The 27908-nt window shown below is 42.0% G+C and overlaps 1 protein-coding gene across 1 annotated transcript in view; it reads left to right on the top strand.

Annotated features, from left to right (window-relative positions):
• The first annotated feature begins 1082 nt into the window (after positions 1-1082).
• The window catches only part of aldh1a2 (aldehyde dehydrogenase 1 family, member A2), a 35806-nt gene continuing 8980 nt past the window's right edge, over positions 1083-27908 (top strand). Inside the window, exons 1-7 of the mRNA XM_080729838.1 lie at positions 1083-1272; positions 16842-16946; positions 18434-18574; positions 20920-21049; positions 23697-23758; positions 25174-25302; positions 26598-26711. Of these exons, the coding sequence (XP_080585964.1) occupies positions 1156-1272; positions 16842-16946; positions 18434-18574; positions 20920-21049; positions 23697-23758; positions 25174-25302; positions 26598-26711 (798 nt within the window). The 5' untranslated portion in view covers positions 1083-1155. The remainder of the gene's footprint in view (positions 1273-16841; positions 16947-18433; positions 18575-20919; positions 21050-23696; positions 23759-25173; positions 25303-26597; positions 26712-27908) is intronic.

A 27908-nucleotide genomic window follows, 5' to 3' on the forward strand; every position in this document is an offset into this window, starting at 1 on the left:
GTAGAATACGCTAAATCAGCAGTGGCAAACTGAAAGCCAAGCCATCAAAGGAGCTCAGCACAATCATGTCATTTAAAGAACAAAGCATCCAGCAATAATGTTCACTTAAGATCCTGTGAGTGCGATTAGAGTGTGATTATGTGAAGATCATACATTAATGATCTGCTTCACTCACAAAAAGTTATTTATTTATTGCTACTTTACCAAAACATTCTACAATAGGCTAATAGCCTACAATTTAATTCTCACTTTCACGTTTATGGACGGTCACTGGAAATGTTATTCTAATCCATTGGAGTACAAAGGGGCCCCAATAGAAACAATCCTAACGGCTTTGTTGTGGTCTATCCTTTTTAGTTGACCATGTAGGCCCTCCTAGGCTACCAGTGAACTGTAGGCTACTGTCCGGTAGCCTACTTTTTCCTATAGGCTATGTAAACTTCTAAGCAGTCAGTCAATCAATCAATCAATCAATCAATCAATCAATCAATCCTGCAATTATTCTGCAAAACGATAGACAACTAATATTCAAGGACAAACTAATTTTGATTGCGAAATTAATATTGGCATTTGTTTTCTTCTTTAAATAGGCCGACTACAGCTAAATCAATTGCCGTGTTTATTTTGAATTGATTGATTGGTTGATTGAATAGGCCTACTTTATAAGTTTGCATAGGAAAGGGTACAGGACTCTGATACAAGGTCAACTAAAAGCATAAAGACAAGAAATCTGTCAGGATTGTTTAAATTGGGTATAGTAGGCCTGCTGCTGCTGTATCTATCTATAAATGTTCCCTTTTGGTAGCTGAAGTGAAAGTAGAACGCTTTCCTCTGTCGGCGGGAGGGGGTGGGCTATAGATGGATTTCTCCTCCTCAATACGCATGGCTGACACAGAGAGAGGGAGAGAGAGAGAGAAGAGGAACTTTATGTAAATGTGGGGATTTAATTTTCAAAGAGGGACGGCCCTTTTCTTTTACACCAATAAAAATGCACCGCGGTTGACACCTGGTTATAAACCCCAGGAAGGGATCCAAAGTCCTAATCAGAGAAAAATTGTTGAAGGGAGGGGAGGAAAAAAAAGCGAAGACGCCACTTGCAAAAAAGACGCACTGATCATCCACGACAGACAGACAGACAGACAGACCTGTAGCATTATGACTTCCAGTAAAATAGAGATCCCCGCTGGAGTGAAGAGCGACCCCGCTGCGCTCATGGCCCAGCTCCAGCTGATGCCCCAGCCGGTGCCCGACGCCGAGATCAAGTACACCAAGGTACGTTTTGATAACAGTGGTTCCCCGGGACCTAAACAGTGAAAAAACAGCAGATCGGCTGTTTTCACTAAACTTCTTAAACATTTGTGTTCTAATTTATGGAATTTCTTTGATTTCTCTTTGATTTCTTCATGAAATTACTGGGGGGAAAATATAGAATTTTGTATTTGATTCATGAAAAAAATAGCTTTTTTGGGGATGTTTTTTGAAAATATTTTTGAATAGGCCTAATAATAATTAAAAAACTAAATGTAGGAAACAAAAAACAAAGGGACCCATACAAATCTGTCTGCGACCCACAAATGGATCCCGACCCACTGTTTGGGAAACTGTGTTTTACTTCTTCAGAAGCAGTGGTTCTCAAACTTTTTTATGTTGTAATTTTCAAAGGAGCTCCCAATCCATAACTCTTGGGGTAGATGACTCTGGTTCCATTTGTAGACTACACTCTGAAGAGTCAGAGTTACAGACCTGCCATGGTCCATTTGGAGAGGATCACTGCGGACCACATGCACTTTTTGGGAACTGATCCATTTGCTTTGAATCTGTGATAGGCTAAGTTCGAACAAACACGTTTCCAATGTGTCGATCGACATATTTTGAACTCGTAGCCTAAAGAAAAAGAAAAAGGAAAGAAAGAAAAAAAAGTTTGATGTGTCCATGGTTGTTGAAAGCGTAAAGCCGGTGCGCCGCTTTACGCACAGGTGATAAACTGTGGTATGTTGGTGTTTTTTAGCAGCGTGTAGCCGTGTAGCCTACCTGTAGGCTTTAGTGACAAAATGAGCTGTCGGCTGTTTTCGTTTAGAATCGTATCTCAGATATTTTCCATCGGGCATCGGCTTATAGCTGGCCTCTGAATGCTTAAAAGTTTGGCTTTGCGTGACTTTTAGGAATAGATGAAGTCTATCGATTTACAGTATAAAGATCTTCAACATTGTAGGCCTGCCTATATAGTTTTTAAGCTGTTGGAAATGAATATTATCTCTATTGGCAGTTGGTGAAAAAAATCAGCCTTGTCCATAGCAAAAGCCATATTAAAAAAAAAATAGTGGAAAATAGCAGATCTGTAAGCCCACAACGCGTTGCATCTTGAAGCGTTGTGAGCGTTATAGATCTTCTCCTTTTTTTCCCTTTTTTTTCTTTTCTTTTTTAAATATATAAAAAGGGAAAGAAAAAACGTCCATAATGACGTGCCCAAGATGTGGGCGCCAGGTTGAAAGTGTTTTGGATACACTTTTTGCACACTGATTTAACATTAAAAATAACGGTGTGTGTCAGACTCAGCAACCTTAGGCCTATTTTATTTATTTATTTTTAGCTTAATTTGCTATTCATAGGGTGTGTCATGATTGTGTGTGTCGTGACTAAGAGGAATATGGTTTTAATCACAAAGTAGTTTCTTGGTGATATAATGAGCAGTGTCAGTTTTCCACTCTGTTGACAATGAAAACATTGGCTCCATATCTCAGAGATTATAAGAGGATCCATGGGCAGTAATCCATATTCACTTTGTTAAAAAAATCACTATTTTTGGCAAATGAAGGAGAAAAAAAAGATTTTATAGAATTTGGACTGACATAATTCTTTACAAACAAAGTGATGTTAGGTCAAACCACATGCAGTGTTAAGGTGAACATCAACTGCTCGATCTACAGTACCTTTTGTCAGTTTTAATTTGACTTTTTACTGTAGAGTATAATATTTAGTTTAAATGGGATTATAAGGAAAAATGTTGCCATCAATCAATCAATCAATCAATCAATCAATCAATCAATCAATTTAAAATGCTCATAATTGTGTTCCATCTTAAAAAAAAAAGAAAAGACGAAAAAGCATTACGTAAACACAGTCTGCATTCAGGATGGTTTTGTAATCTATGGACTCCTGCAGTTTCACCAGTTGCCTTATCTCATTATAAAATGACAATATATCATACATAGCATGTTACAAAATCTATTATAGCCACATCGTAGCCTTATAAAACATGGTCCCATAGCACAGACATTAAAGGAGTAGTTCACCGAAGAAAAAAAAAACGTATTTCCTATCAGTTACACATCCTACGAAACCTTGAATTCACAGAGAATTTTAGTTTTTTGTCACATTCCGAAGCCAATCATTTGATGCGCGGCGGAGTTTCCGGTAGGAGATGAGTTGAGACTTGAGTCTCCTACTGAACAGCCACCCGGTCATTATTATTGGCTACGAATACGAATTATTGGCTTAGTAATGCGAAAAGAAAAAACATAATTGAAGGCTTCATGTGGTGTGTAATTGATAGGAAATAAGTCATTTTTGGGGTAAACTACTCCTTTAAGTTTAAATGTTCATGTTGTTGATGGAAATCCACTATCAGAGTGATTTTTGGATCGGTCTACTCTGCCTCCTCGGAAGTGTGTGGGTGGGAGAGAGAGGGGATTCAGAAACAGCTGGATGAGGGCTTTAGTAATGCAAATATTACACTTTCAAAGCCTCTGTGCTAATTTAACATCTGAGCGCGTACAAATGTAACCAAATGGACCCGTACAGGTCCATTTGGTTATGTTTACTCGCTCAGAGTCACAAATGAACACATTTTTACTGTGTGAACATATTATGTTTTCTCCTTCACAGACAATTTCTCTTTCTAAATCTTTCTTTCAAAGTGGAAAAGGCAAAGTGATAGTTCTGCTTGTGGTGATGCAGACTATGTGGGGAGAAAAGTACTGAGGCACTCTTTCTTCAGGTGAAAAAAACATTTATTGCCGTGCAAGGCAAACATAGAAGGACCAACGCGTTTCGACACTTGGGTCTTCAACAGGGTCAAGGAAAATAATAGTGTTTTCCATATTGCAGACCAACATCTCATATGAGACTACAGTCCCAATAATTAAATTCCTCTCACTGTACTCTAGTGTAATTTAAAGCGCTAATGAACTTATCTTGTTAACAATTTACTGTAGAACCAAAAGAGCCTTTGTGTGTTTCATATGACCCCTAACTTATGAACCAGCCAACACATATATATATAGGCTACATGGAGACTGTTGAAAACAGATTTTGCAGTCCCTTTATCACCCGTAAAAAACATCTCTGTGAAATCTCTTGATAGACTTGTTTTGCGTTTTACAGACTCTTTGGGCCTTTATGTAGGCTATGTTAAGCCAACTCTGTAAATTACGTTTGGGGTATGACATGAGAGCATGCTGATTAGCTGTTTGTGTATAAAATATTTTCTGATAGGCCCAGCATTGAATGGATGTATTGCTATTAGATGACTGTACTGCTTGGATTCTGGCAGTGTTTTACAGTCGCTGAAGTGAAGTTGGCTGGGAAGAGTTATACTCATCCTAAACAGTCAGAGATATAACGGCGTCCTGGTCCAACCGAGACTTGATCTCTCACTGCAGAACAAATGCTTTTATGATTGTGAAGAGTAAAGGGCAGTTTTAGATGACAGTTAAATCATGATAGCGTAGCATAACTTCATTCACAAATCTCTACGTTTTAAGTGCAAAGGGCACATTGCTGGGGCGCTGTAAAGCGTAACGGGAAATACAGTGGATTATGTTAAGGGTTGGACATGAATACTTGATGTGCCACTCAAAGCTTTCCGTTTGCTTTCATAACGTCCAAAAATGTTGTCTAAAGGATCAGACTCAAAGGTGTATGGGGGAAAATTTAGAGTGCGACTTGGTGAATTAACCCCCAGGAATTTGGATCATCCAGTCCCAGTAGGTTTGGTGGACGTAGGGGGCAGGAGGGCCCTGATTTATGGGCACCCCTAGCGCGGGCTCCCCTCACACCCTGTTCCTGTTCTCTCCACCCCACTGCCTGCTAAGGGAAACATGGAACAGCGGTTTTATCTGAGCTCCTCCAACCCACTAGGGCTTGTGGACGGGGGCCTTTCTTGCCTATAGCTTTTTTTTTTTTTTTACAGAAACCTCTTATCTCCACATTCTAACTTTTTGTGTTTTTTCGTAAATTAACGTCCTACTTGATCATACTACAGCTTCACACAAAAGCATCACACAAAGTAGCAGGTCTACAAGCTTGTAGATCTGCTACTTTTGCTGTTTTTGAATTTGAATCCTGAAAAGTAACAGTTTTGGACATAATGAGGTTTCCACCCGACAGAGACGATATAACACATCTTATCTATGACGATATGGGTTAGTCTATGACTGCATTGGTTATGCACTATGTCACCTTTTCTTTATATTTTGCAACACAAAGGTCGTGACTCGAGTGGCCATGAAAATATCAACGCAGATATAGATACAGGCTGCGATCATTACTTAACAGGTTTACTTCGGTAACAGATGCAGAGGTGAGATAAAGTAGTGTTATTGCAGTAGTGTAAAAATGCCCCTTGGTCCCTCTCACCGTGCGGTGAACTGTTCCCCCAGCCGTGAACTTGTCTTATCGAAACAGTTTGGTGCGATTGTCAGTTAAAAGTCATCTTCTTTGCGGAGTGATCGTGTGCATCATGCAATGCGTAATGGGGTTGTGGGCCTTTTTTCCAAGTCTAAAGCAACCAACGATATTGAATAACATTACCAGGAATTACCAATGTATGAATTACCTAGTACTAATTCAGCTAGTGTAAAATATTGACCCGTGACCTGGGTACAAAGGTCAATTCTTTGCACTCAACATTAAATGAAACACAAGAGGATATGACTGTGTAATGTTATTCATTATCGTTGGGCACTTTAGAATTGGAAAAAAGCCACACTTCCCATGTCAGCAAAGACTGTCTCCTATACCCCCGTGTTACTATTATTTCTAGCAGCCTTAAAGCTTGGTTTATACTTAGCTGCTGTTAGGTGTCACATACCAAGAAATAGCAGATCTCCAAGCTCTACAATGCGTCATGCTTTGATGCGTTCTGAGCTTGTAGATCTGCTATATTTTGTGCACAGCACCCACCAGCAACTAAGTATAACTCAGGCCTAAACCCGGGGTTTTAACCACTTAAACCATAGCATCCGTAATGCGGGGAAAGCTTTCGCTGAAAATAGCAGATTGACAAGCGTTGTTCTGCTATTTTCAGCGAAAGCTTTCCGCACAATGACGGTAAACGTAAAAGACACTGGTGTAGAGCCCAGAGGGACTCCGTTCAACCATATGGGTTTAAGTGGTTAAACTGTGTTTGAGTGGCTACAGGTGAAAGGAGTCAGCCTGTGTGAGCTATCTGTCTGCTGGGCTGATAGTACCACTAAGGAAGCCATAAATTAGAAAACCCTGATGGCTATTTATTGATGTTTTTCACTTGTGATGAAGTAGAGAAAGGCTAAAGAGTAACTATGCTTTATGGGTAATTAACACAAACAGAGGAAGCCTTCTCCAGCCTTTACTGTGGTGGCTGCCCATGGCCCTGGTGGTGGTTTGTCACACCATTCAATGATGAGTTGTTAAACTTAACACCCGGAGGGATAAATCTTACAGGATTGGAGAAAAGCACACCTCCGGATCGTTTACTTTTGCTCTGAAAGACTGTCTGTAAAAAAAGAACAGTCTATAAAAAAGCTGGTTGTGTTGTAAATAAAGTATAGGCCTATTTCCAAGTTGTCGGCTAGGTTTGTAACTGCCGTATTTTATATAATACAGTAGCATTTTTTTATCAGTCACTCACTAAAGGACTAGAACAGAAGCAACATTCTTAGAAGTTAATGTTAAACTGGACCCACTCACTGTGGCATGATGGTAGTTGGGATCACACTGATGCATGTGTTTGCTTACATGTGTAGAATGTAGTTTGTAATTTAATACTATTCAACTATGTAATGGTAATCATTTCTTAACAGGGTCCCCCAGTTGTCTATACTAGCCCTCCTCCTTTTGTCCCTGTACACTAAAATCTCTTTGCTGAAAATATCTGATCTAAACGTGCCTCGCCACGACGTAAGGTCTGCTCGTAAATATGCTGTTTGTGTTTATTTCGCAGAATGTTAGCCCCAGGCAGTGTTGTTTTTGACAGCACATTTTGATTTCATTTTAGTCATAGTCTTTTGAATAAAATGTAATTTAGTTTTAGTCATAATTTAGTCACCTGCAAAGTTTTAGTTTTAGTCTAATTTTTAGTTTTAGTCTAAATATCATAAGATTTTAGGTGACTAAATCTACAGTTGATTTAGTCAACTAAAATGTATTTTGGCAGGCCTTGGTGGCATCGTAATGATTTTACACTTGGTTGCGTGCTGAAAATAGCCGATCTACAAGCTCACAATGCGTCGCAGCGCTTGTAGATCTGCTATTTTCAGCACGCAACAGCTGAGTGCAACCAAACATAAAATGACTCTCTTCTCCATTAGTCCCTCAATAATGTTTTAGTCTAGTTTTTATTTTGTTGACAAAATAGTCAATATTTAGTCTTAGTTTTAGTCATCACAGTTTAGTTTTTATTTACGGTAGTTTTTATTTAGTTTTCGTCAATGAAAAAAACAGTCGAGAAACATTTTTCGTCATAGTTTTAGTCGACGAAATCAACACTGGCCCCAGGATAGGGCCGCTATAGGGCTCATGTGCTTTAGTCTAATCAACGGTTGTAAATTTTCTTTGTTGGTTTGCACGTGTTGGCATTAGTGCATTTTCGCCATAGGCGCCTATGTGGAGACCTGTCCATTGTAGACAAGAAGTTTTTGTAAAGTAATCTATGAAGAGAAGCCCCAGTCAGTTCGGATGAATAAGAGGCCCCATCAATCTGTCACTGATTGAGATAGTACAGATGGGAGGTTGGGGGCTGCTGTCCGCCAGGGTGTAAATTATGGCCCCGTCTCACCGTGTGGGTCAGTGGCCCTGCCTTGCCAGAGATTGACCTGCAGTTCTGGAGTTTTTCACTTCAAAACCACCATCTTACTGCGATCAACATCAAACGGAGCCAAAGTTAGAGGATACTGTGCAACCAAATGATTTATCACAACAAGCACAGCTAGTGTTCCCTTCTTCTTTCTCACCCGTTTCCCTCGCTCATTTTCCTCTCCTGCTTCCCTCCCTTCCTCCCTCCTGCTATCCCCCCCTCCCTCTATCCCTCCCTCTATCCCTCTCTCTCTTCCCCCCTCTCTCTCTCTCACTCTGTCTCTCTCTCTCTCCCTCTCTCAATCCCCCCCTCTCTCTTTAAGCTCGCCTTCGCTTACACAACCTCCCCGTCTCTCGCATATCTTCTGTAAAACACACACATCTTTGTGATTGTGACAGAGTAAAAGCACAATTCGTACGCCAATCGCACCCGGCGGTGTCGATTTGCCTAAAAACAACAGATCTTCAAGCTAAACGACACGTCATTAAGCTTGAAGAACAGCCATAATGGCCGGCAAAGCGACGCTGGAGTGTAAATTTTAGGCCTAAGTGTGCGCCAGCCATGAACATGTCGGTCGGTGTGAAAAGGCAGTTTGGTGCGGGTCAAGTGTAAATTATCGTCCTTGTAGAGACGCGTCAGCATCGTTGTCCCCTGTCTCTTAATCACTGTGCAGGGAAGAGCGGTGACAGGGAGGTGACAGGGGAGGTTGCCCCTGTTAACTCTCCATACCGTGGCTCTTCAGCCCCCACTTGACATCAACGTGTAAATCCTTATGGTGACATTATGAAAAACACTTGGCTCCATAAATCCATCTGAAAAAGGGCCCATCCACCCCCCCCCCCCCCCCCCCAGCGAGACCCCCGAAACACAGCAGGCACAGCAGAAGCTCTTCTAGGTGTTTACTTATTATTGGCACCAAAACTTTGAGGTGCACGTTTGGGGACCCTGACTGGTCCATTTGGTTACATTCTTTTGTTGAAAATGGATAAATGGACAATAAAGATTTTGCGGCATAGATTTGCTCACACTAAAAAAGACCCACAATAAATTAATTCCTTGAAAAAGATACAAAATAAATAAAAATGCTATAGCACAGAATGACTTACAAACTTACAAACTACCACAGCCTAAACATTAAATCCATATGCATATCAGTTTCACCCATTGGTGCATTCATGTCAAGTTGTCAACAAGTTTGACTGTTGCCTATAGTTTGTCTTTGAGCGAGGGTTGATATCTTTGTAATTAGATTTTCATTACTGTGCATTCCATTAACTTAACATTCGGGGGACCATGCTCTTTATCCATGTCCAATCTTTAATAAATAACATCTGTATCATATAATAATAATGCTGTATCACTGGATTGCTAATTGAGAGGTGACGTTCTAGTGTTCTTGTTCTCTGCTTGATTCAGAATGACTGGAAAAGTGCAAAGCAATACGAATAGATGGGAAGTGAGTTGGAGGGAGAAGGGAGGGTGTTATGCAGAATTATGTCACTTGTTGACTGCCCACGTTCTTAACTTCCACACAGATGAGGACCTAAGTCGAAAGTAACCACTTAATCCCTATATAAGTTGTCGCTCGTGCCTTTCTTCCCGCAGCTGATCTACAAGCTCACAACACACCACAAGGTGAATATTTGTGTGGTAACGTTTTCCTATTACCTCTGAATGTTGGCCTACAAGGACATTATGCCCAGGATAGGGATGCTAGGATTTGTGTGGTTAAAGGGGAAAACCACCCATTTTCAACATTGAACTATGTCATTAATATACCTGAGAGGAGAAAAAAAAAGTCCCCCCCCCCCCTTCTGTGTTGCAACTTGCAACTGATTGATTTTCACACCGTGATGACATCACACTGGTGTGGTTTGCAATACAAACCCCAAAATCAATCCTCCTGTTCTATAGGCAACACAGAAGGGGAGGAACCTTTTTATTTTTATTTCCACACAACTCCTCTAAGGCATATTAATGACATAGTTCAATATTGAAAATGGGTGGTTTTCCCCTTTAAGTTCCCCCTTCTTTTTAGGCATATAAAATACAGGCTGCTCAGCTGGAGAAAAAAAAGAAATAGAAAGAAAACCTGACCAATGAGCAGTAATAGCACTTTGTTTGACTGAAACGCCATTGACACATTAGCATCACATAAGACGGGCTACTGTTTATAAAAAGGCACCTCAACTGGGCACTCTAATGACATGCAACAGCCTGCCTTTTCGATCTTGAGCGCCGGGCCGGGGCGCACAGTGGAGAGAGGTTATTTCTGATCGCCCTCTTTGCATCAAAGTTTTGTTTTCACATCACTCCGGAACAAGAGGGAACAACTCTCTCACCATTTGCCCACACACAGACGTGACAAAGACGTTTTCCACTGGGTGACAGCGGAGGTCAGCCCCTTGCCAAGCGCCAGGAGTGCAGGGGTGGCATTGTCTGGGTGTGTGAATGAAAAACATAACGCCGCCGTCCGGGGGCCAGAAACCTCGTATCTCCTCCACATTTCAACTTTTTAGTGCTCTGAGGCCGATTCTACAAATGACTTTAGCTATAGTTAGTTCTCACTCTTTCAAGACTAACAACAAAAACAAGCTCTTAGGCTTGTGGGAAGTAGGTAACTTTCTGCTGTTTTTGAATAGCCAATGCGAAAATCTAATCTCTACTATCTAATAAACTATACTAAACAGTGTCACACAAAAGTAGCAAAAACAACTGCCGATCTACAAGCTCACACAACGTGTCGCGACACAACGTGCCGTGAGTTCGTAGATCTGCAATTCTTTAGCTATTTATTTATCAGTATAATTTTTCAAGTGGAAGTGGTTTAAGTGTATAGCCTATGTGTGGGGTGTTTATAAACATTTAACCAATGAAAAGTATGAACAAGAGCTATGTGTGACTAAATAGTATACGATCTATTGGAACACAGATTATTAATATTTTTTATAAATTTCCTGATACAGTCTTGGGACATACTAGGTTTCCACCGGACAGCGACGATAAAGGCTCTGCAGAGTCAGACATGCGTGGAGGGGTGTGAGGTGGGTTTGGGGGGGACGGGGACCCTAGCAGCTGGTCTCCAGTTTCACATGCTCTCTGGTAACAGTAGTAATTATTATATAAATGAAACACACAGAGGAAATAGATAGGAGAGGATATGAAACTTCCTGGACAGACATGGTAAAGGTTGCAGGTGCCCACCGTTAGAATTCTGACTGACTCGTGCGTGTGGAATCTTTGGGTGTGTTGTGTAACATCCAACATAATGCACATTCACTCACACACACACACACACGCACACACACTCACGCACGCACGCACGCACGCACGCACGCACGCACCATATTATGTCCAAAACTGTTACTCTTCAGGAGTAAAAACAAAAAATAGCTTAAACAGCAGATCTACAAGCTTGAAAAGTGTCACTTTGTTCTATGTTTCAATCAGATCAGCGGCTTTTGCTTTTTATAAGGGAGTGAATTTATGTAAAACACAAAAACTGAATGTTATGAGAGAGAGAGAGAGAGAGAGAGAGAGAGAGAGAGAGGCAGAGAGAGGAGAGAGAATATATAGTGTTCTATAGTAAAGTATAATGCAACCCATTCCAAAGAAGCCATGAGCTGAGTACCATTATATATTCCTTAAGCCGTTAGCATGTGAGCCGTGAGAAGATGTTAGCAGCCAAACAGATGTTTTGCTGCAGCATTCTGGCATACTCTACACAGCCATTACTTCCATGTGCATTTTGCTGTGAAAAATCACTGAATAAACTTGTCACAACTAATTCGCTTAAGATGGGAAATGTACTTCTTTTTCATTTCTATGTTCGTTTTTACTACAGCCTGCACTACTATGGTAATGTACTAAGGTCAATGTTTTATTATGATGTCATTATAGACACATTATAATTGCAATACAGGTTACAATAACTTTTGTTGAATGAACAACACACATAACACAATGCAGCACAATAACCCACTGCAACTCAAACCTAATTATATTACTACTGAATAATAACTGACTAAGAAGTAAGCAATGTGGTTATTATTTGTACATGATTTGAAACATTTCTAAAAGTGACTGCAAAAATGTACACACATTTACCTCCACCACCTGAAATCACGTCTACACACACGCACGCACGCACGCACGCACGCACGCACGCACGCACACCTCATCTGCCAAAACAGGTTCTCTCTGCCATGATGTGATGGACATGTTTAGGGGGTTTCCGAATGGAAGGTGGGGGTCCGCGGCCAAATACATATTATTTTGGGGGTCCTTTAAACGAAAAAGTTTGAAAACTATGATATATAAGGCATTTGTAGAATTGGCATCATGTTTTGATGGGTTAAAACATTTTCTAGTTGCCAGTTCATAATGATTTCAAGTGTCTCATGTGCAGCATCTGAAAAACCTAGGAAACAGCTTATTTATTCAGATGTTATTGTCTACTCATGGGGTACCAACGTTCTCGTTAGAAGTGTTAGGCCTACATGATAATGATTTTTCAGCCAACATGAAACCCAACATGTGAGGCGGTTAGTAACAGCCCCCGCTGGGAACGGCCAAGGGGGAAAAAAAGAACACCATTTATCATCTGAAAATGTGCACTTTTGCACTTAGTTTTTCATCCCTGTGCCCCCCCTCCTCTCTCTCTCTTCCCAAATGAACCTAAAAGCAATTTTAAGAAAAACCTTGAGAGTTTGATTTATCACGCAGCCGTGTCATCTTAATCAAGTCGCTCAATGGAAACGAGACAAAAGTCCAACAGCGCCCGAGCCCCGTGAGAGGGTCGAGCACAAACAGGCAGGGCCTGACGGTTGTCCTTTTCTAGGCCATGATTTAGGTGGCGGCCCTGGTCTCCATGCAGTGTTCTCCTCCGTGCTCCTTCAGCCCTGTCTCCTTTTAGCAGGGCCTTGTGTGGAGAGGGGTTACACCGTGCATAAAGCTAACCAGAGACGTGCAGAGAATGTTACGAGAGGCAGGGGCTTACATTTTTAAAAGGGCCTTTGGTGAAAATATTGAAAATAGCCGACCTCCATGCTCACATGTTGTGAGCTTGGAGGTCGGCTATTTTCGGTACTTGATACCACACTAAACTAAGCATAAGCATAATCAAGTGAATACTGGAGATGTGGCGTAACGGCATGGATTTCTACACAGAGACAGAGAGTGCAATTCTTTCAACATAAGATGCTGCATTCAAGTTCAGGAGAGTTTGGACAAGGCAATTCTCTTGAATGCTGCCTTCAGGTATGGCATGGAAAGAGGAGGGCATTTGCATTTCTCTCACCATAGTAAAAACTGCATTCATGGTCTGGAGAGGGCACTTTTTACAGATGGATAAAAGAGCAGGGGCTCAAGCCCCCTTTGGTGTCTATGTGCCTGAAGCTAACCCACGGCTCCTGCATTCTTGCCCAGCACTAGTTGAGCCTGTCAGAGGACACCCTCGTGATTTAGGGGCGTTCCACTAACAGTGGCCTCTATAAATTTTAAAAAAACTAATTCTGTGCTCTACAGGGCTTTCTGTTTTTGTTAGCGGGAGCCCTCTTTGCTCCTTATCGTTACTGACAATTTTATGAAGTGCCCTTAATGAGAGGCAGATTAAAGGTATATAGGGCCTCTGGTGGAAGGAAGGCGCCATGAGAACACTATGGGCCCGGGTGAGAGAAGAGGAGAAACCCACTGTGGTTCTGTGTCTATCTTATTGTCAGTCCAGATAGGGGGGTAAACGTGCAGATGAATAGAGAGAGGAATGAGTCTTTAGTATAATACGTTGTGTGTGTGTGTGTGTGTCTGTGCGTGCGTGCGTGCGTGCGTGCGTGCGTGCGTGCGTGCGTGCGTGCGTGTGTGGAGTGGTACGTGCAGATACCAAACACCCTGAGATGGGTTTTTTTTTCGTGTGAGTTATTCATGTTCCTGTGTGTGCTGAGAGTTGGAAGCTGCGCTCCTATTTCATGCCTTCATTAAAATACACTTCAACCCTATAGTCTCTGTCGGTTGGAAACCTCATTATGTCCAAAACTGTTAAAGTAGCAGATCTACAAGCACAAAACCCATTGACTCACTTTGTGCCGAGTTTGGAGCTTATGGAGCTTATGGATCTGCTACTTTTGATGCTTTTGTGTGACGCTGTAGTAATAGTATGATCAAGTTGGGTGTTCATTTACGGGGGGCGGACAGAATATGGAGATAAGAGGTTTCTACAGCGACAACGATGACTTAGACTAACACTTAGTTACTTAGTTGACCGGTCTCCCCCAAGACTCTCTCTATACATGGTCCGCAGGTATTCCCCTTCTACACCAAATCTCCTCCTCGAAAATGGACGATCACGTCGCAACAAGCGTGTAGATCGGCTATTTTGGCTGAATCTTCGCCCCCTCCTCACTACAAGAGACACTGGGTTTCAAGTGGTTAAAGTAAACACTCCTAACAGTTTACAGCCAATTAAATAGTACTTAAGCCTGTAAGTTTATGTAGGTAAACATGGTGGCGGAGTTAGTGAGGCCTAGGCCAGTGGAACACTTGAACCCTGTCTCTCAAAGGTTTGTGCCGGGCGTATGGCTAGCTCCTCTCAAGTAGAAGAGGACGGTAAGAGCGTGTGTATACACAGAAGGATTTGTGCCAGTGGATGTTCTCCTTGCACTCCATGTATCACGCAGACTGACAGCCATTAACAACAGTGTGTGAGTAGCCCCCCACTAATGGACCTAAACATGTTTTATAACCAGCACTGGAAAGTAACCAAGTACGTTCACTCAAGCACTATGTACTTCAGTACAATTTTGAGGTACTTTTATTGTACTTGTCTTTTTTTTTACTCGACTACATGATCAAAGAGGAAAATATCTTACTTTTACCTTTGGTAGTTAAAGTATTTTGATTGTACTTTTCCCTCAAATTAAAAAACTTTGTAACAGACAGTATTGCTACATTGTGGTATTGCCACTTTTGCTAAAGTAAATCTAAAATCTGAGTTTTTGTATATACTTCTTCCACCACAGTTTATAATTTACTCACTTCTTACGTAAGTTATCCTCTCAATTTCCAAAGCCACACCTTGTGGTCATGTTGATCTTGCGTGGGCCTTTCTGCAGTGAAAACCTTGCGATGGACTCATTGTTGGAAAGCATCTCTCTGTAAACAGCCGCTCCACCACAATTCCCACCGTGTTTTTTCCTTTGTTATTTGTCTAAACATTTATTTTTCTTTTGTTGCCCTATTAGATCTTTTGACTATGTTCCCTGTTTTTGGAAATCCTGGGCGGTTGTTTAACGGGAGGCTTGCTTTAACGCATCACAGAGACCAAGTGCAGCACGTGTTTTATGATCTCGTAAACGAGCAGAGATGTTGTGAAACGTGTGTCTGTGCTTGAGGGGAAGGGGCGAGGGAGAGGGGGGTGTCTGGTGTCTGATAGGGATTTATCTGCCCCCCCACCCCTTTTGTCTGGATGGTGGAGCACTCCCCAGAGAGCCATGCTGGACAGGCAGGAATCTCTGTCCAGATTTCCCAAAGATTCCCTCCTCATATCCCTCTCTTACACAAGACCAGGGCAAGAGGTAGGCCTACTGGGCAGGGAGGAGGCCCAAGGCCCAAGCCTGGTTGGTTGTTATTTTTCAAACAATTCAGTTGGTTCCCAAACGTTTTAACGTTTAATGGACCCCCAAATTGATATGTATTTGGCCGCCGACCCCACCATCTGAAAAATATGTTGTGTCCGGGACCTCCAGATGAAAACGCAGAATGAGTGAGTGAAAATAATGTCAACAGCTAATACACTGCAAGTGAAAAAACTACACGCCAGCATGAATATTAAAACCATTTAAACCCTATACACATTGTTGACCGGGGCCGCCAAGGGATCTATACTTGGCCTCAGTGTAGTTCTTTTCTCCTTGCAGCGTATTAGGTGTTGTCATTATGTCACTCAGAGTTGAGGAAATAATTGAGATGATTCTGCGTTTCAACCCTGCCGTCAGAGCAGTTGTCATTTCGAAATCTTCAATGAGCTACTTCCCGTTTAGTTCTAGAATCCCCCTGATGGTTGCTCATGCATTTACCAGTAGAGAGAGTACGTAGATCCCCATATTGTAGAAATCAGCAGAAAACTACTTATTACAATTCAACTCAATAAAGAGTTTTATTGGTGTGAAAAAACATTGCCGAAGCAAGAGTCAAATAAAGACAATCAAAACGAAGAAATGTATGTACAAATAGTACAATAGCAGATCTACAAGCTCACAATGCGACGCGATACAGCGCATTGTGAGCTTGTAGATTAAAGAGTTTAAAGATTTTTGCTACATTTTACATTTGTGAAATTGGACATTCTACCTCTACAAAAGGAGTTCTTTTTACTTTTGGTATACTTTAAGCATTATGTATGTTGATACTTATGTACTTCTATCAAGTACAATTTGACCTCTACTTGTAACAGAGTACATCTACATTGCATTACTGATTACTTAAAGGAGCTATAGTCAACTTTTTCTTGAAAAACGGATGCTAAAATAAAAAGAATGTTTCGAAAATATTTTATAAAAAAATAAGCTTCATATATGTGTTTCAATTAAAAAATGACCACAAAAAGCGTAAAATAATGATAAAATAATCATTTTGGCCCTTTGTTTACATTTACAGGGCCCGTACTTTGTTTACATCCTAGTCTGTAGACTAGGATGTACACCTACAATGAAAAAGTTGACTATAGCTCCTTTAAGTAAAACATGTGAGTATTGTCCCATCACTGACAAAGAGCACTATCTTCCTCTCCCTGCAGATCTTCATCAACAACGAATGGCACGACTCTGTCAGTGGGAAGGTGTTCCCGGTCCAGAACCCCGCTACCGGAGAGCAGATCTGTGAGGTCCAGGAAGCAGACAAGGTATTTTGTTTATTTTAGACACTTTTTGCATAAACTATTTAAATGAAAAACAGTCATTTCTCTCCATTATCGTCGCTGTCGGGGCAGAAACCTCCTATATCCATATTCCAACTTTTTTAGTTTTTACAAAAAAAAAACTGCCTAGGCTACTTGATCACACAAAAGCATCAAAAGTAGCAGATCTACATGCTCGAAAATGCGGTGTGAGCTTTGCAGATCGGCTGCTTTCGCTACTTTTTCATTTGAATCCTGAAAAGGAACAGTTTCTGGACTTACGAGGTTTCCACCCGACGGAGCCGATATGTTATGAGAATCAGATACGTTCTCTAAGGTAAAAACCGCTCCCTTGTTTTCCACATTCTCTAAGTAATCCGCCGTACCCTCTGGCACCCGTTCCCTCTCGTTGGTGCGATGCACGTGTGAACTGTTTGTGTCCAAGAAATTAAGAAAAGCAAACGCGGTATGGATGAGTTTAGTCTAATGTGGTTTGGTTGTCCTGGCAGTGTGTCTGGTCTTTCCCTAAATCAGCACCTCTGGTGGAATAAGGGGGGAAAGGCAGAAGGGGGAGGTGGGTTGTGTGTGTATACTTGTATTACTGTACTTGTGTGAGGGCCAAGTGTCCCCATTGCATGCACAGTAGATTAGAATATGAGAAATAGACATTGTGAAGAAGACCATTCGCCTGCTCCTCAACAGAACTGCTTGTTTTATGGTAAGAATATATGTAGGATATACACTTGGTGATGAATCTAATGTCGGTGTGCCGGTGTCGTGCATTGAAAATAGCATATCTACTGTACAAAATAGCAGAAAATAGCAAATCTACAAGCTCACAACACATCGCAAGTGCAAACTGTCAGGCTTCAGGGTTACAATGACAAAAAGAAAAAGAAAATATCTTAAAACCACTGTTTTGTGTGTGTGTGTGTGTGTGTGTGTGTGTGTGGGGGGGGGGTCTACAAACATAGTAATGACAGATCTGGAATAGAGACAGATTTCATTCTAGTCCGAGGGTTGCAGAGAAACACCTGTTTATTAGCCCTCTTCCCACGGCGGCCATTTTGGTCTTCTTTGACAATTGGGGGGGGGGGGGTGTTAGTTCCCACCCGCGGAGCATATGACGCCCCCCAGGTGTGAAGGAAGAGCTAAATGGTCCGGAGACCCCCCAAGTGCCCTTGAGAGGGTTCCAAGGGGTCCCTTTTCCTGTTCAAATATAGGCGATGAGTAGAGAGATTGTAGCAGATGTACAAGCTCAAAATGCGTCGCTTCATGCCACATTTTGAGCTTGTAGATCTCCTACCTTTGATGCTTTTGTGTGATGCTGTAGTACGATCAAGTAGAGCGTTAATTTATGGTGGAAAACAGGTTCGAATATGGAGATAAGAGGTTTCTGCCCGACAGCAACAATATCAATATTTGGGAGTGGTTGACATGAACATGTTCCTGATATAATAATGATCATGTCATTCAAACGTCTCCTGCTACAGGCTGATGTCGACAAGGCGGTGCAAGCGGCTCGTCTGGCGTTCACCCTGGGCTCGGTGTGGAGGAGGATGGACGCCTCGGAGCGGGGGAGACTGCTGTCCAAGCTGGCAGACCTGGTGGAGAGAGACAGTGTCTACCTAGCAGTGAGTAGTACACAAGATACCTGGTGGAGAGAGACAGTGTCTACCTAGCAGTGAGTAGTACACCAAAGACCTGCTGGAGAGAGACAGTGTCTATCTAGCAGTGAGTAGTACACAAGATACCTGGGGAGAGAGACAGTGTCTATAGCAGTGAATAGTACACAAAGACCTGGTGGAGAGAGACAGTGTCTATCTAGCAGTGAGTAGTACACAACATACCTGGTGGAGAGAGACAGTGTCTATCTAGCAGTGAGTAGTACACAAGATACCTGGGGAGAGAGACAGTGTCTATAGCAGTGAATAGTACACCAAAGACCTGCTGGAGAGAGACAGCGTCTAGCTAGCAGTAGGGCAGTCACGATTATGATATTTTACATGACAATTCATTGTCACTCAAATAATAGCGATTAACGATTTAATTGTGTCTGACATATTTGACAACTTTATACTTAAAAAAAATAATGTTGATATCGGAAATAGCCGATCTACAAGCGCACAACGCGCCGCATCATGGCACGTTGTAGATCGTCTTATTTCCAAAAATGTTGAAAATATGTGAACATTGTTCAACATGGAAACGATTATGACGATTATGACAAAATAATTGCGATTATGCCAAACAATTGCGATTAGACGATTATGTAATAATTGTGACAGGCCTATCAGTAGTAGCAGTGAGTAGTAGTACACAATAGGCTCAGTTCAAACAGCAGGCAGATCCCATTTGCCATCGGTCTCTCAAATACACTCTTCAGGACTAACTGTCCACTAGGGTTGGGATCCGGAACCAGAGGAACTGAGGATCCGGAATCGGTTCCATCACATTTGGAAACCGTTTCTAGAACCGGCTTTATCTACACTGTCACTCAGAGCTGCTATGTGGACTTCACGTCTGCTATACAATTCCAGTGGTTCTCATCCTTTTTAGTTGGCCCAAATTATATAGATCAGGGGTCTTCAATGTTTTCAGGCCAAGGAGCCCTTAGTTGAAAGAGAGATGAAGCAGGGACCCCCACAACCTAGATTCCATATAGTTCCATTGTTTGACAGCACAATCAGTGTATTTTGGATTCAGATATTTAACCACTTGAGCCGTCATTACCTGACAAACTTGACCTTTTACTCTGTACTTAGTCTGCTCTTTTCCCCCTCTACACCAAACCTATTTGCCAAAAATAGCTGATCTACAAGCTCACAACGCCTCGCAGCGCGAGGTGTTGTGAGCTTGTAGATCAGCTATTTTTGGCTACAGTTCTCAGAATGTGGACACTAGGGTTCAAGTGGTTAATATCCACAACTTTCCAACATCCCATAGTGCATTGCGCAGAAGTTGTACGGAGCTTACGGCACCGCAGCCGAGTGTGATCTACAAGCTCACAACGGTTGCATCTGCGACGCGACGTGAGCTTGTATGTCTGCTGTTAACCGGAAGTGTGGTGCAAAAAATTCTACCAGTAAATTCCCGCGGAAAGAGGTGGATAAAAAGGATTGGAAGATTTGGAAGACCCCCTGTAGTAACTCTGAGGACGCCCTTGGGGTCCCGGACCCCCTGTTGAAGACCCCTGGTATAGATTGTTTTTAAATATTGTTAAAGGGAACCGTTAATGAATCAGACCATTAAGAGGGAATAGTTTAGGAACCTAATGGATCCCAACCCTGTGATTCACACATTATTATTCGCAAGTGATCAGATGTGTGTATTCATAAATCATGGACATATCATGTTGGTTGCTGTGGTGTAACAGCATAACGACGTAGATCAGGTATTTCCGACGAGAGACACTGGTCGTACGTCAAAGTATAAATCTGGCTTCAGTGCTTGAAGTGTCCAGACTGAGGCACGTCTTTAGAAATTAGACTCAAATTTCGTTTCAAACCACGTCTACTGTAGGAAAGTGGTTCAAATCTGTTTGGCAAAAAATAGGTTTGTGTTTTTTTTTTTACTGTTTTGGCTGTTTAGGCTGTTTAGGCAAACATCTGGATATGGGGCTGCCGGTCTGAACACAGCCTAACTACTAGCAGCAACAGTGAACACCGACCACATCTGTACTCTTAAGTAATGGACTATGAAAGAAAATATCGCCCCCTTCTTTTTGTGGTGGTGGGGCCGGTTAAGATCTTTTTTCATGTGTTTATGATGGTATTAAATCATTTCAGCCACTTTATTGTGTTACTTAAAAGGAACGCAAGTGCCATAACTTAAGGGCTAGTGCGTAGGCCGATGTTATCTTAGTATGATGTTTCACTCTCGAGACGAGGAAAACACTCGGAGCTTGGAGTGAGATTATATTAGGATTTGTTCTATTACAATATTTCCCAACCGTGTCTCTCCCTTCCACTCCCTTCAGACCATAGAGTCATTGGACAGTGGGAAACCTTTCCTGCCCACCCTGTTTGTCGACCTCCAGGGAACCATAAAGACTCTCAGATACTTTGCTGGATATGCAGACAAGATCCACGGCACGTCCATTCCAATGGGTAAGCTCAACGGCACACATCTTTTTTGAGTGTTTTTTTCCCCTCTTCGTGATTGTTTAATAGAAACTCGGTTAATTAACGGTTAGTTAACCCAGTGGTTCTCAACCTGTGGGTCGGAACCCCCAGGGGGGTCCCCAAATTATTTTGGGGGGTCCTTAGATGATTGACTTAATGTGCAACATTGTTTTCTCACTCAACAGTAAACAAACCAACATAAAGTTTAAGTGTATAGCGGGTATCTGCACATTTCTAAAGTGACAATTTAAGGGCTTTTTAATACCTCTGAAATGACAAATTAAACATTGTCCAAATTGTCAAATATTAGAGGTAGAAATTGTGAAAACAGCCGATCTACATGCTCACAACGCCTTGCGTTGCGAGGCATTGTGAGCATGTAGATCTGCTATTTTCACAATAGAACCGTGTTATACAAAATGTAATGCCTCAACTCTTAGTGCTCGTCAGGTGGGGGGTCCCCAGTTAAAATATTATTATTTTGGGGGTCGTGGCCTAAAAAGGTTGAGAACCACTGAGTTAACCGATTTGAAAAATGCTCTGTTTGCAATGCACAACTCTGCTGTGAAGTACCATACGAAAATTACCAGTACAAATAATTTTGTTTTCCATAAGAAAGGAGGTTTATTTTGTGCAACAGCAGAATAAATAACAGGATTCACACATCATAGGCTATATCGTTGTTGTCAGGCAGAAATCTGCCATCTCCATATTCTAACTTTTAGTGTTTTTTGTAAATGAATCGCGCAAAAGTAGCAGATCCACAAGCTCGCGATGCGTTTGAAGCTTGTAGATCTGCTACATTTGCTACTTTTGAATTTGAACCTTGAAAGTAACAGTTCTGCACATATGATTTAACAATATACAGTGTTAAATCAGTGTTCAGCTAATATTAGCCCTCCTTTCAAATACATAATATAACAAATTAAATTACTCGTTTAACCGGTTGTATTGATCAATTTGAAGTTGTGTTATGCGTTAACCGTTAAACAGACCTGGTAAATATCATATACATAAGACGATGGTTTGCTCTTGACTACTGATGAAATGGAAGCCACCAGGCAGACTGGCTGCTTCTTCTTTATGGGGGGGCTGTTGGAGATGAACGCTTGAAGGGTTGAGAAGGTAAACAGGCCTGCTCCCAGGCCAGTTATAAATCTGAACACTAATGATGGCTGTCCTAAGGTAGACTGCCACCAGCGCAGAGCAGTCTAAAAGCCTGCCATTCAGCTTGGGATGGGGGGTGGGGTGCTTCTTTTTTTCTGTCTTGGCTAATTTAACTGTTTAACCACGTGAACCCTATATATGGCAGGGGTCTTCAACGTTTTCAGGCCAAGGACCCCTTAGCTGAGAGAGAGATGAAGCAGGGACCCCCCCACTACATATATTGGATTCATGTTAAATGTGTGTTTTCAGACATTTAACAACGTAAACCCTCAATACTTTGTAAACTTGACCTTTGGCTCGCTACTTGGTCTGCTCTTTTTTTTCTCCCTCGGCTCTACACCAAACATCTTTGCCAAAAATAGCTGATCTACAAGCTCACAACGCACTACTGATGCTTTGTGAGCTTGTAGAACTGCTATTTTCGGCTAATGTTCCCCCCAGAATAGGAATGCTAGGGTTCAAGTGGTTAGGGTAAAAATAAAAAATAAATAAGTCCATATCACACAAAGATTTTGCGGACCGCCTGCAGTATCTCCGAGTACCCCCTAGGGGTCCCGGACCCTCTGTTGAAGACCCCTGTCTTATAGCATCCCTATTCTGGACAAACAAATAAAATAGGCAAACATTAAGCAAAACATAGGCAAACAAGGGGCAAACATTGGGCAAAAATTGTACAAGCTCACAACGTGTGTCACGAACCAGCGATATTCGATTTGGTGTAAAGGGGACCCCCTGGGGAAAGAATAGGGTTTAAGTGGTATAAGTTGATGAAACACAACATGATATACCGTACACACAATACATATTCAGAGTATTCCACTTATTTCGAAAAAAATAAAAAATAAATAAACTGCTATTTTGTTGCAGAGCTTCTGTGACTGTGGGGCACTACGTCGTCAGTCCATTTTGTGTTGGTTTGTGTCGCATTGTGAGTTTGTGCTTCTGCTATTTTGAACCAGATGTTCACTTATTATGACATGCCCAGAATAGGGACACTAAAAAACAAGGGTTCATGTGGTTAATGATGACTCTTCATTATGTTCATTTTGCGGTATCTCTTCATGAAAGTGACTATTGTGACATTGTGTTTAGTACCACTGTAGACAATGAATAAGCATGACACACCCTCTTTGTAGTAAGTGCCACTTTTTACTTGTGTAATGCAAGAGGAATGAGCCACTGGGTGACACCTCCTTCCCATGTCACACTCATCACTTTCTCTTGTTGGGTGTGTTGTGTTTGGAGTAGTGTGTGCGAGTTCATCTCTCCAGAGAATGTTGTGAAAAACACGTTTAATTTGAAACTAACATCGATTGGTACTGAAGAAATGATTGCACTCTTGATGCAACATCCAAGTATCAGTTTCCAACATTTTAAGCGTAAAACGATAATGGCCCTGATTTATTTCTTTGTGTGTGTGCCGGTCTTTGTGTTTGAACATGTGTGTGTGTGTGTGTCTCCACAGATGGAGAGTACCTAACATTCACCAGACACGAGCCAATCGGAGTGTGTGGGCAAATCATCCCTGTAAGTATGACCTCACGTAGGGCTGACACCCGCTATGTGTACTGAGATACCGGGGCATGGAGTTAATTTAACCCCTTTAAACCCGGTGTTCGAAACGGCCAGATCTACAAGCTCACAGCGCGTGGCATTGTGAGCTTGCCTTGTAGATTGACGTATTTTGAAGACAGGGCTTCAGTTGGTTAAAGGAAATGTTGGTGGTGAGGTAAGGGACAGAGACATTGCCCATTTGCTGAAAACATTGTACTGTTTCCTGGAATTCTGTGACGTACTGTAAATCAGTGTATATTTGGGTAAATCCGTTGGCAAGCTCAGCGAACAGAGGTGCCAGCTGAGAGGGAGAGCGAGAGACAGGGAGAGAGAGGGAGAGAGATTATGAGATATAAACAGAATGAAAGACTAGGAGAGATAAAGCAGAGCAAACTGAACCTTTGGTAAAGGGAGAACGGTGAGAACAAAAAATGGATGAGAAATAGACACTTGCATAGTAAATTAATCTAGAGCGTGGATTTAGTGTAAAGAAAAGCGGAGGGTCCATTTGTTACATGAAGTTCCATCAACACTCCGTATTTTCCTGTGTGATGTAGCTAGTGTTGATTGCGCAAGAGTTTTAGAGAGAGCATGTGGTTCTGTTGCAGAGCCCCATGGGTTCCCGTGTAAGGCAGAAATAACACAGGACTGTGTGTAATACAGTGATACGGGCTCTAAGTATTGCACATGTGTTGCAATTTCCCCCGTGCTGTGGGAAGAGAAAAATACCGTAGAAGTGCCGAAAACCCCTTTTTTCTTCGACTTATGTTTAGACAGAGTTAAAAATGAGAGTAAAGTGACTAACAGCAATGACTTATTGGGTTTGACTTGTGACCACCCAGTGTGTCAAGTCAGATGCATGATGTCCTCTTCCTGTGTGTGTGTGTGTGTGTGTGTGTGTGTGTGTGTGTGTGTGTGTGTGTGTGTGTGTGTGTGTGTGTGTGTGTGTGTGTGTGTGTGTGTGTGTGTGTGTGTGTGTGTGCGCGCACACACAAATGTACTTGTTTTACTATACTTGTGAAGGCCAAATGTCCCCACAAGTTTAGTAGAATTTTTGAGAAACAGACATTGTAGATCTGCTATATTTTGGGACACGACACCAGCACACAAGTTCAAGCGAGTCATTAGGGCAGTAGTTCTCAAAGTGGGGTCCCTCAGAGTTCCTTGAGGGGGGTTCTATACAAGTCTGTAACTCCCGTTTGTGGTTCCATTTGTACACTCTCAGAGTTATGATGGTCCTTGAAATTAAAACGTTTGAGAACCACTGCTTTTTGTGGGTAAATTGGGTTAAAAACTATTCGTAAAATTGTCCATAACATGTTTATGTCCTCACAAGTATATACTACTGATACAAAGTAATACAAATACAAATGTGTTTGTTGTTGCAGTGGAACTTCCCCCTGATGATGACGGCGTGGAAGCTGGGTCCGGCGCTGGCGTGTGGGAACACGGTGGTCATTAAACCTGCCGAGCAGACGCCACTCACCTGCCTCTACATGGGCGCTCTGATCAAAGAGGTACAGCACAGCTACGCTGGTGGACAGTAGATAGCATACTGTACTTAAGTACAACTTTGAGCTATTTCCAATACTTTTACTTCTACTCCACTACATTTAAGAAGCAAATGTTGTACATTTTCTTCACTACATTTATTTGAAAACTTTAGTTACTAGTTACTTTGCAGATCTATATGATTATACATATATACCGGTATATATGATTATATATATATATATATATATATATATATATATATTAGGGGTGCAACAATACATGTATCGATATCGAACCGTTCAATACGAGGGTGTAACGAACCGAATGACCCTGTACCGTACCGAACAATACAATACAATACCACTCCACACACCCACATTCCCCTGGAACCCCCTCAAGGACCCCTAGGGTCCCGCAGAGCCCACTTAGAGAACCACTACCCTAGAGGTTGGGTACCGTATTGTTCAAAATACGTTATAAAAATCAAGGACATTTCATCGAAAAAGTATCGAACCGTGACACCAAAATATCGAACCGAACCAGCAGTATTGATACTTTTACTAAAGTAAAAAAATTTAGTACTTTTTCCACCACTGTACAGCTACTCATTCTGCACAATAGCACTGCACCGCACGGAGTAGGGCTGCGACTATCCATATTATTTTATTCAAATAATAGGGATTTTTTATATTGTCAGGCAAAAACCTGCAAACTCCATATGCTAACCTTTTGTGTTGATGCCCTACTTGATCATACTACAGCGTTACACTAAAGCATCAAATGTACTTTTGCTGTTTTTCAATTTGAATCCTGAAAAGCAACAATTTTGGACATAATGAGGTTTCCACCCGACAGAGACTTATTGAGATTATTGTCAACGAATCGACCAACCTACTTACACACATTGCTGTCATGCAAAATATAATGAACATAGCTGATCTACATGCTCACAATGTTGTGAGCTTGTAGATCAGCTATTTAAACTAAGTTTATGTAGTTCTTTTTTGCCTATAATGACATCAATTGCCTTTTTTTCCCCTTTTTTTAAATCAATGATGATCGATTCGTTCATTGAAATGTTGGAAAGCCACACAGCAACAGCCCCTCCGTTATCTCTCGCTTCGCAGGCCTCACCCCATTTTTCGGAGCCTCCGTGTCTGTTTGCTTCTTTTTTTTTATGTTCTGTGGATTCTGTATCGGGGCCTGCTTGGTAGGGAGGTTGGGTTGGGTCCGGATTCCCCCCACACTGCCTGTGGTTTTGCTTGGCTCTGCTGTCATCTCCTCTAAAGCTTGTTTCCTCCCCATATTGTTTTGACAGGCCGGCTTTCCACCGGGAGTCATCAATATTTTGCCAGGATTCGGGCCAACGGCAGGAGCTGCGATCTCTTCGCACATGGGCATAGACAAAGTGGCTTTCACGGGATCAACCGAGGTAATTTCATCCTAATGATATGGATCACATTGACGCTTGCCTATACCAGTGGTTCTCAACCTTTTCAGGCCGCGACCCCCCAAAATAATCATGTTTGAACTGGGGTCCCCTGCCCAAAATAATCATATTTTAACTGGGGAGTGGGGACCCCCCACCCTGACAAGCACTTGGAATCGTAGGAGTTGAGTCATCATTACGTTTAGTTTAGTTTGACTCGGCTCCACAGATAAATATTGTGAAAATAGCAGATCTACAAGAAGGTATTTGGTTGAGAACCATTGGCCTATATACCGCTACTCTGCTTTTTGTGACACACAAGTGACCAAACATGTGCGGAGCATAAGAGCATGGCTGCCGTGTCATTATGGGGGACATTGTGTGCACTGAAGTACTGTAAATGACAAACAAATGGGGTCTCACTGTTATGTAAGTTAGCTGCTGCATGCCCTGTCATTACTTCTCGTGACAGGAGGGCTCTCTCGATTTATCTCGGAGCACATGTGCACGCAAAACATGCGCACACATGCGTGGTCATCAGGAACAGACATAGCACGAAAATCTTCAATGAACAGTCAAAATGTGTATGTCAAAAGGCAGGCAGATAGGAGGGAGAAACCTCATATCTGCCTGCCTCCTACTGTATCTGCCGACGATATACCGCTAGAGCTTCAGACACTGGCTACAGCCGCCCACCTCCCTCCCGGGGATTAATACTACAATACCTCTCTGCTGTATCTTTCATTCTTTCATGGAGCTCAACACACACACACAAACACACATGCACGCACGCACGCACGCACGCACGCACGCACGCACGCACGCACGCACGCACGCACACACACACACAGACAAGATGGCTTTGCAGGGTTGGGACGAAGTTAATGGAAAACTAAATGACCAAGGGCATACCATGTTAGGCATTGAGCTCTCTGAGGTGTTGTGGTCAGAACACATTCCTCAGGCCGGTGACAGCAGATTCCATTTCTGCGAAACATCTGTTATTTCTAAAAACCACAAGGCAAAACCTTCCTGGTAAAAGTGTATACAGCAATCTTCATGTAACATGTCTATGTTTTGATGTGGCCTAGTCTATATTTCACATGTATCTCATGGTGAAATGAGCCAGGGATATGTCGTGTTTGGAGTAGCCTTGAGGTTTATAGTCTCCCTGTTTTGACTCTCTGGCAAGCGTGTCTG

Source organism: Nannobrachium achirus (assembly GCF_963921795.1).
Source record: "Nannobrachium achirus genome assembly, chromosome: 7".
Classification (NCBI taxonomy): Eukaryota; Metazoa; Chordata; class Actinopteri; order Myctophiformes; family Myctophidae; genus Nannobrachium; species Nannobrachium achirus.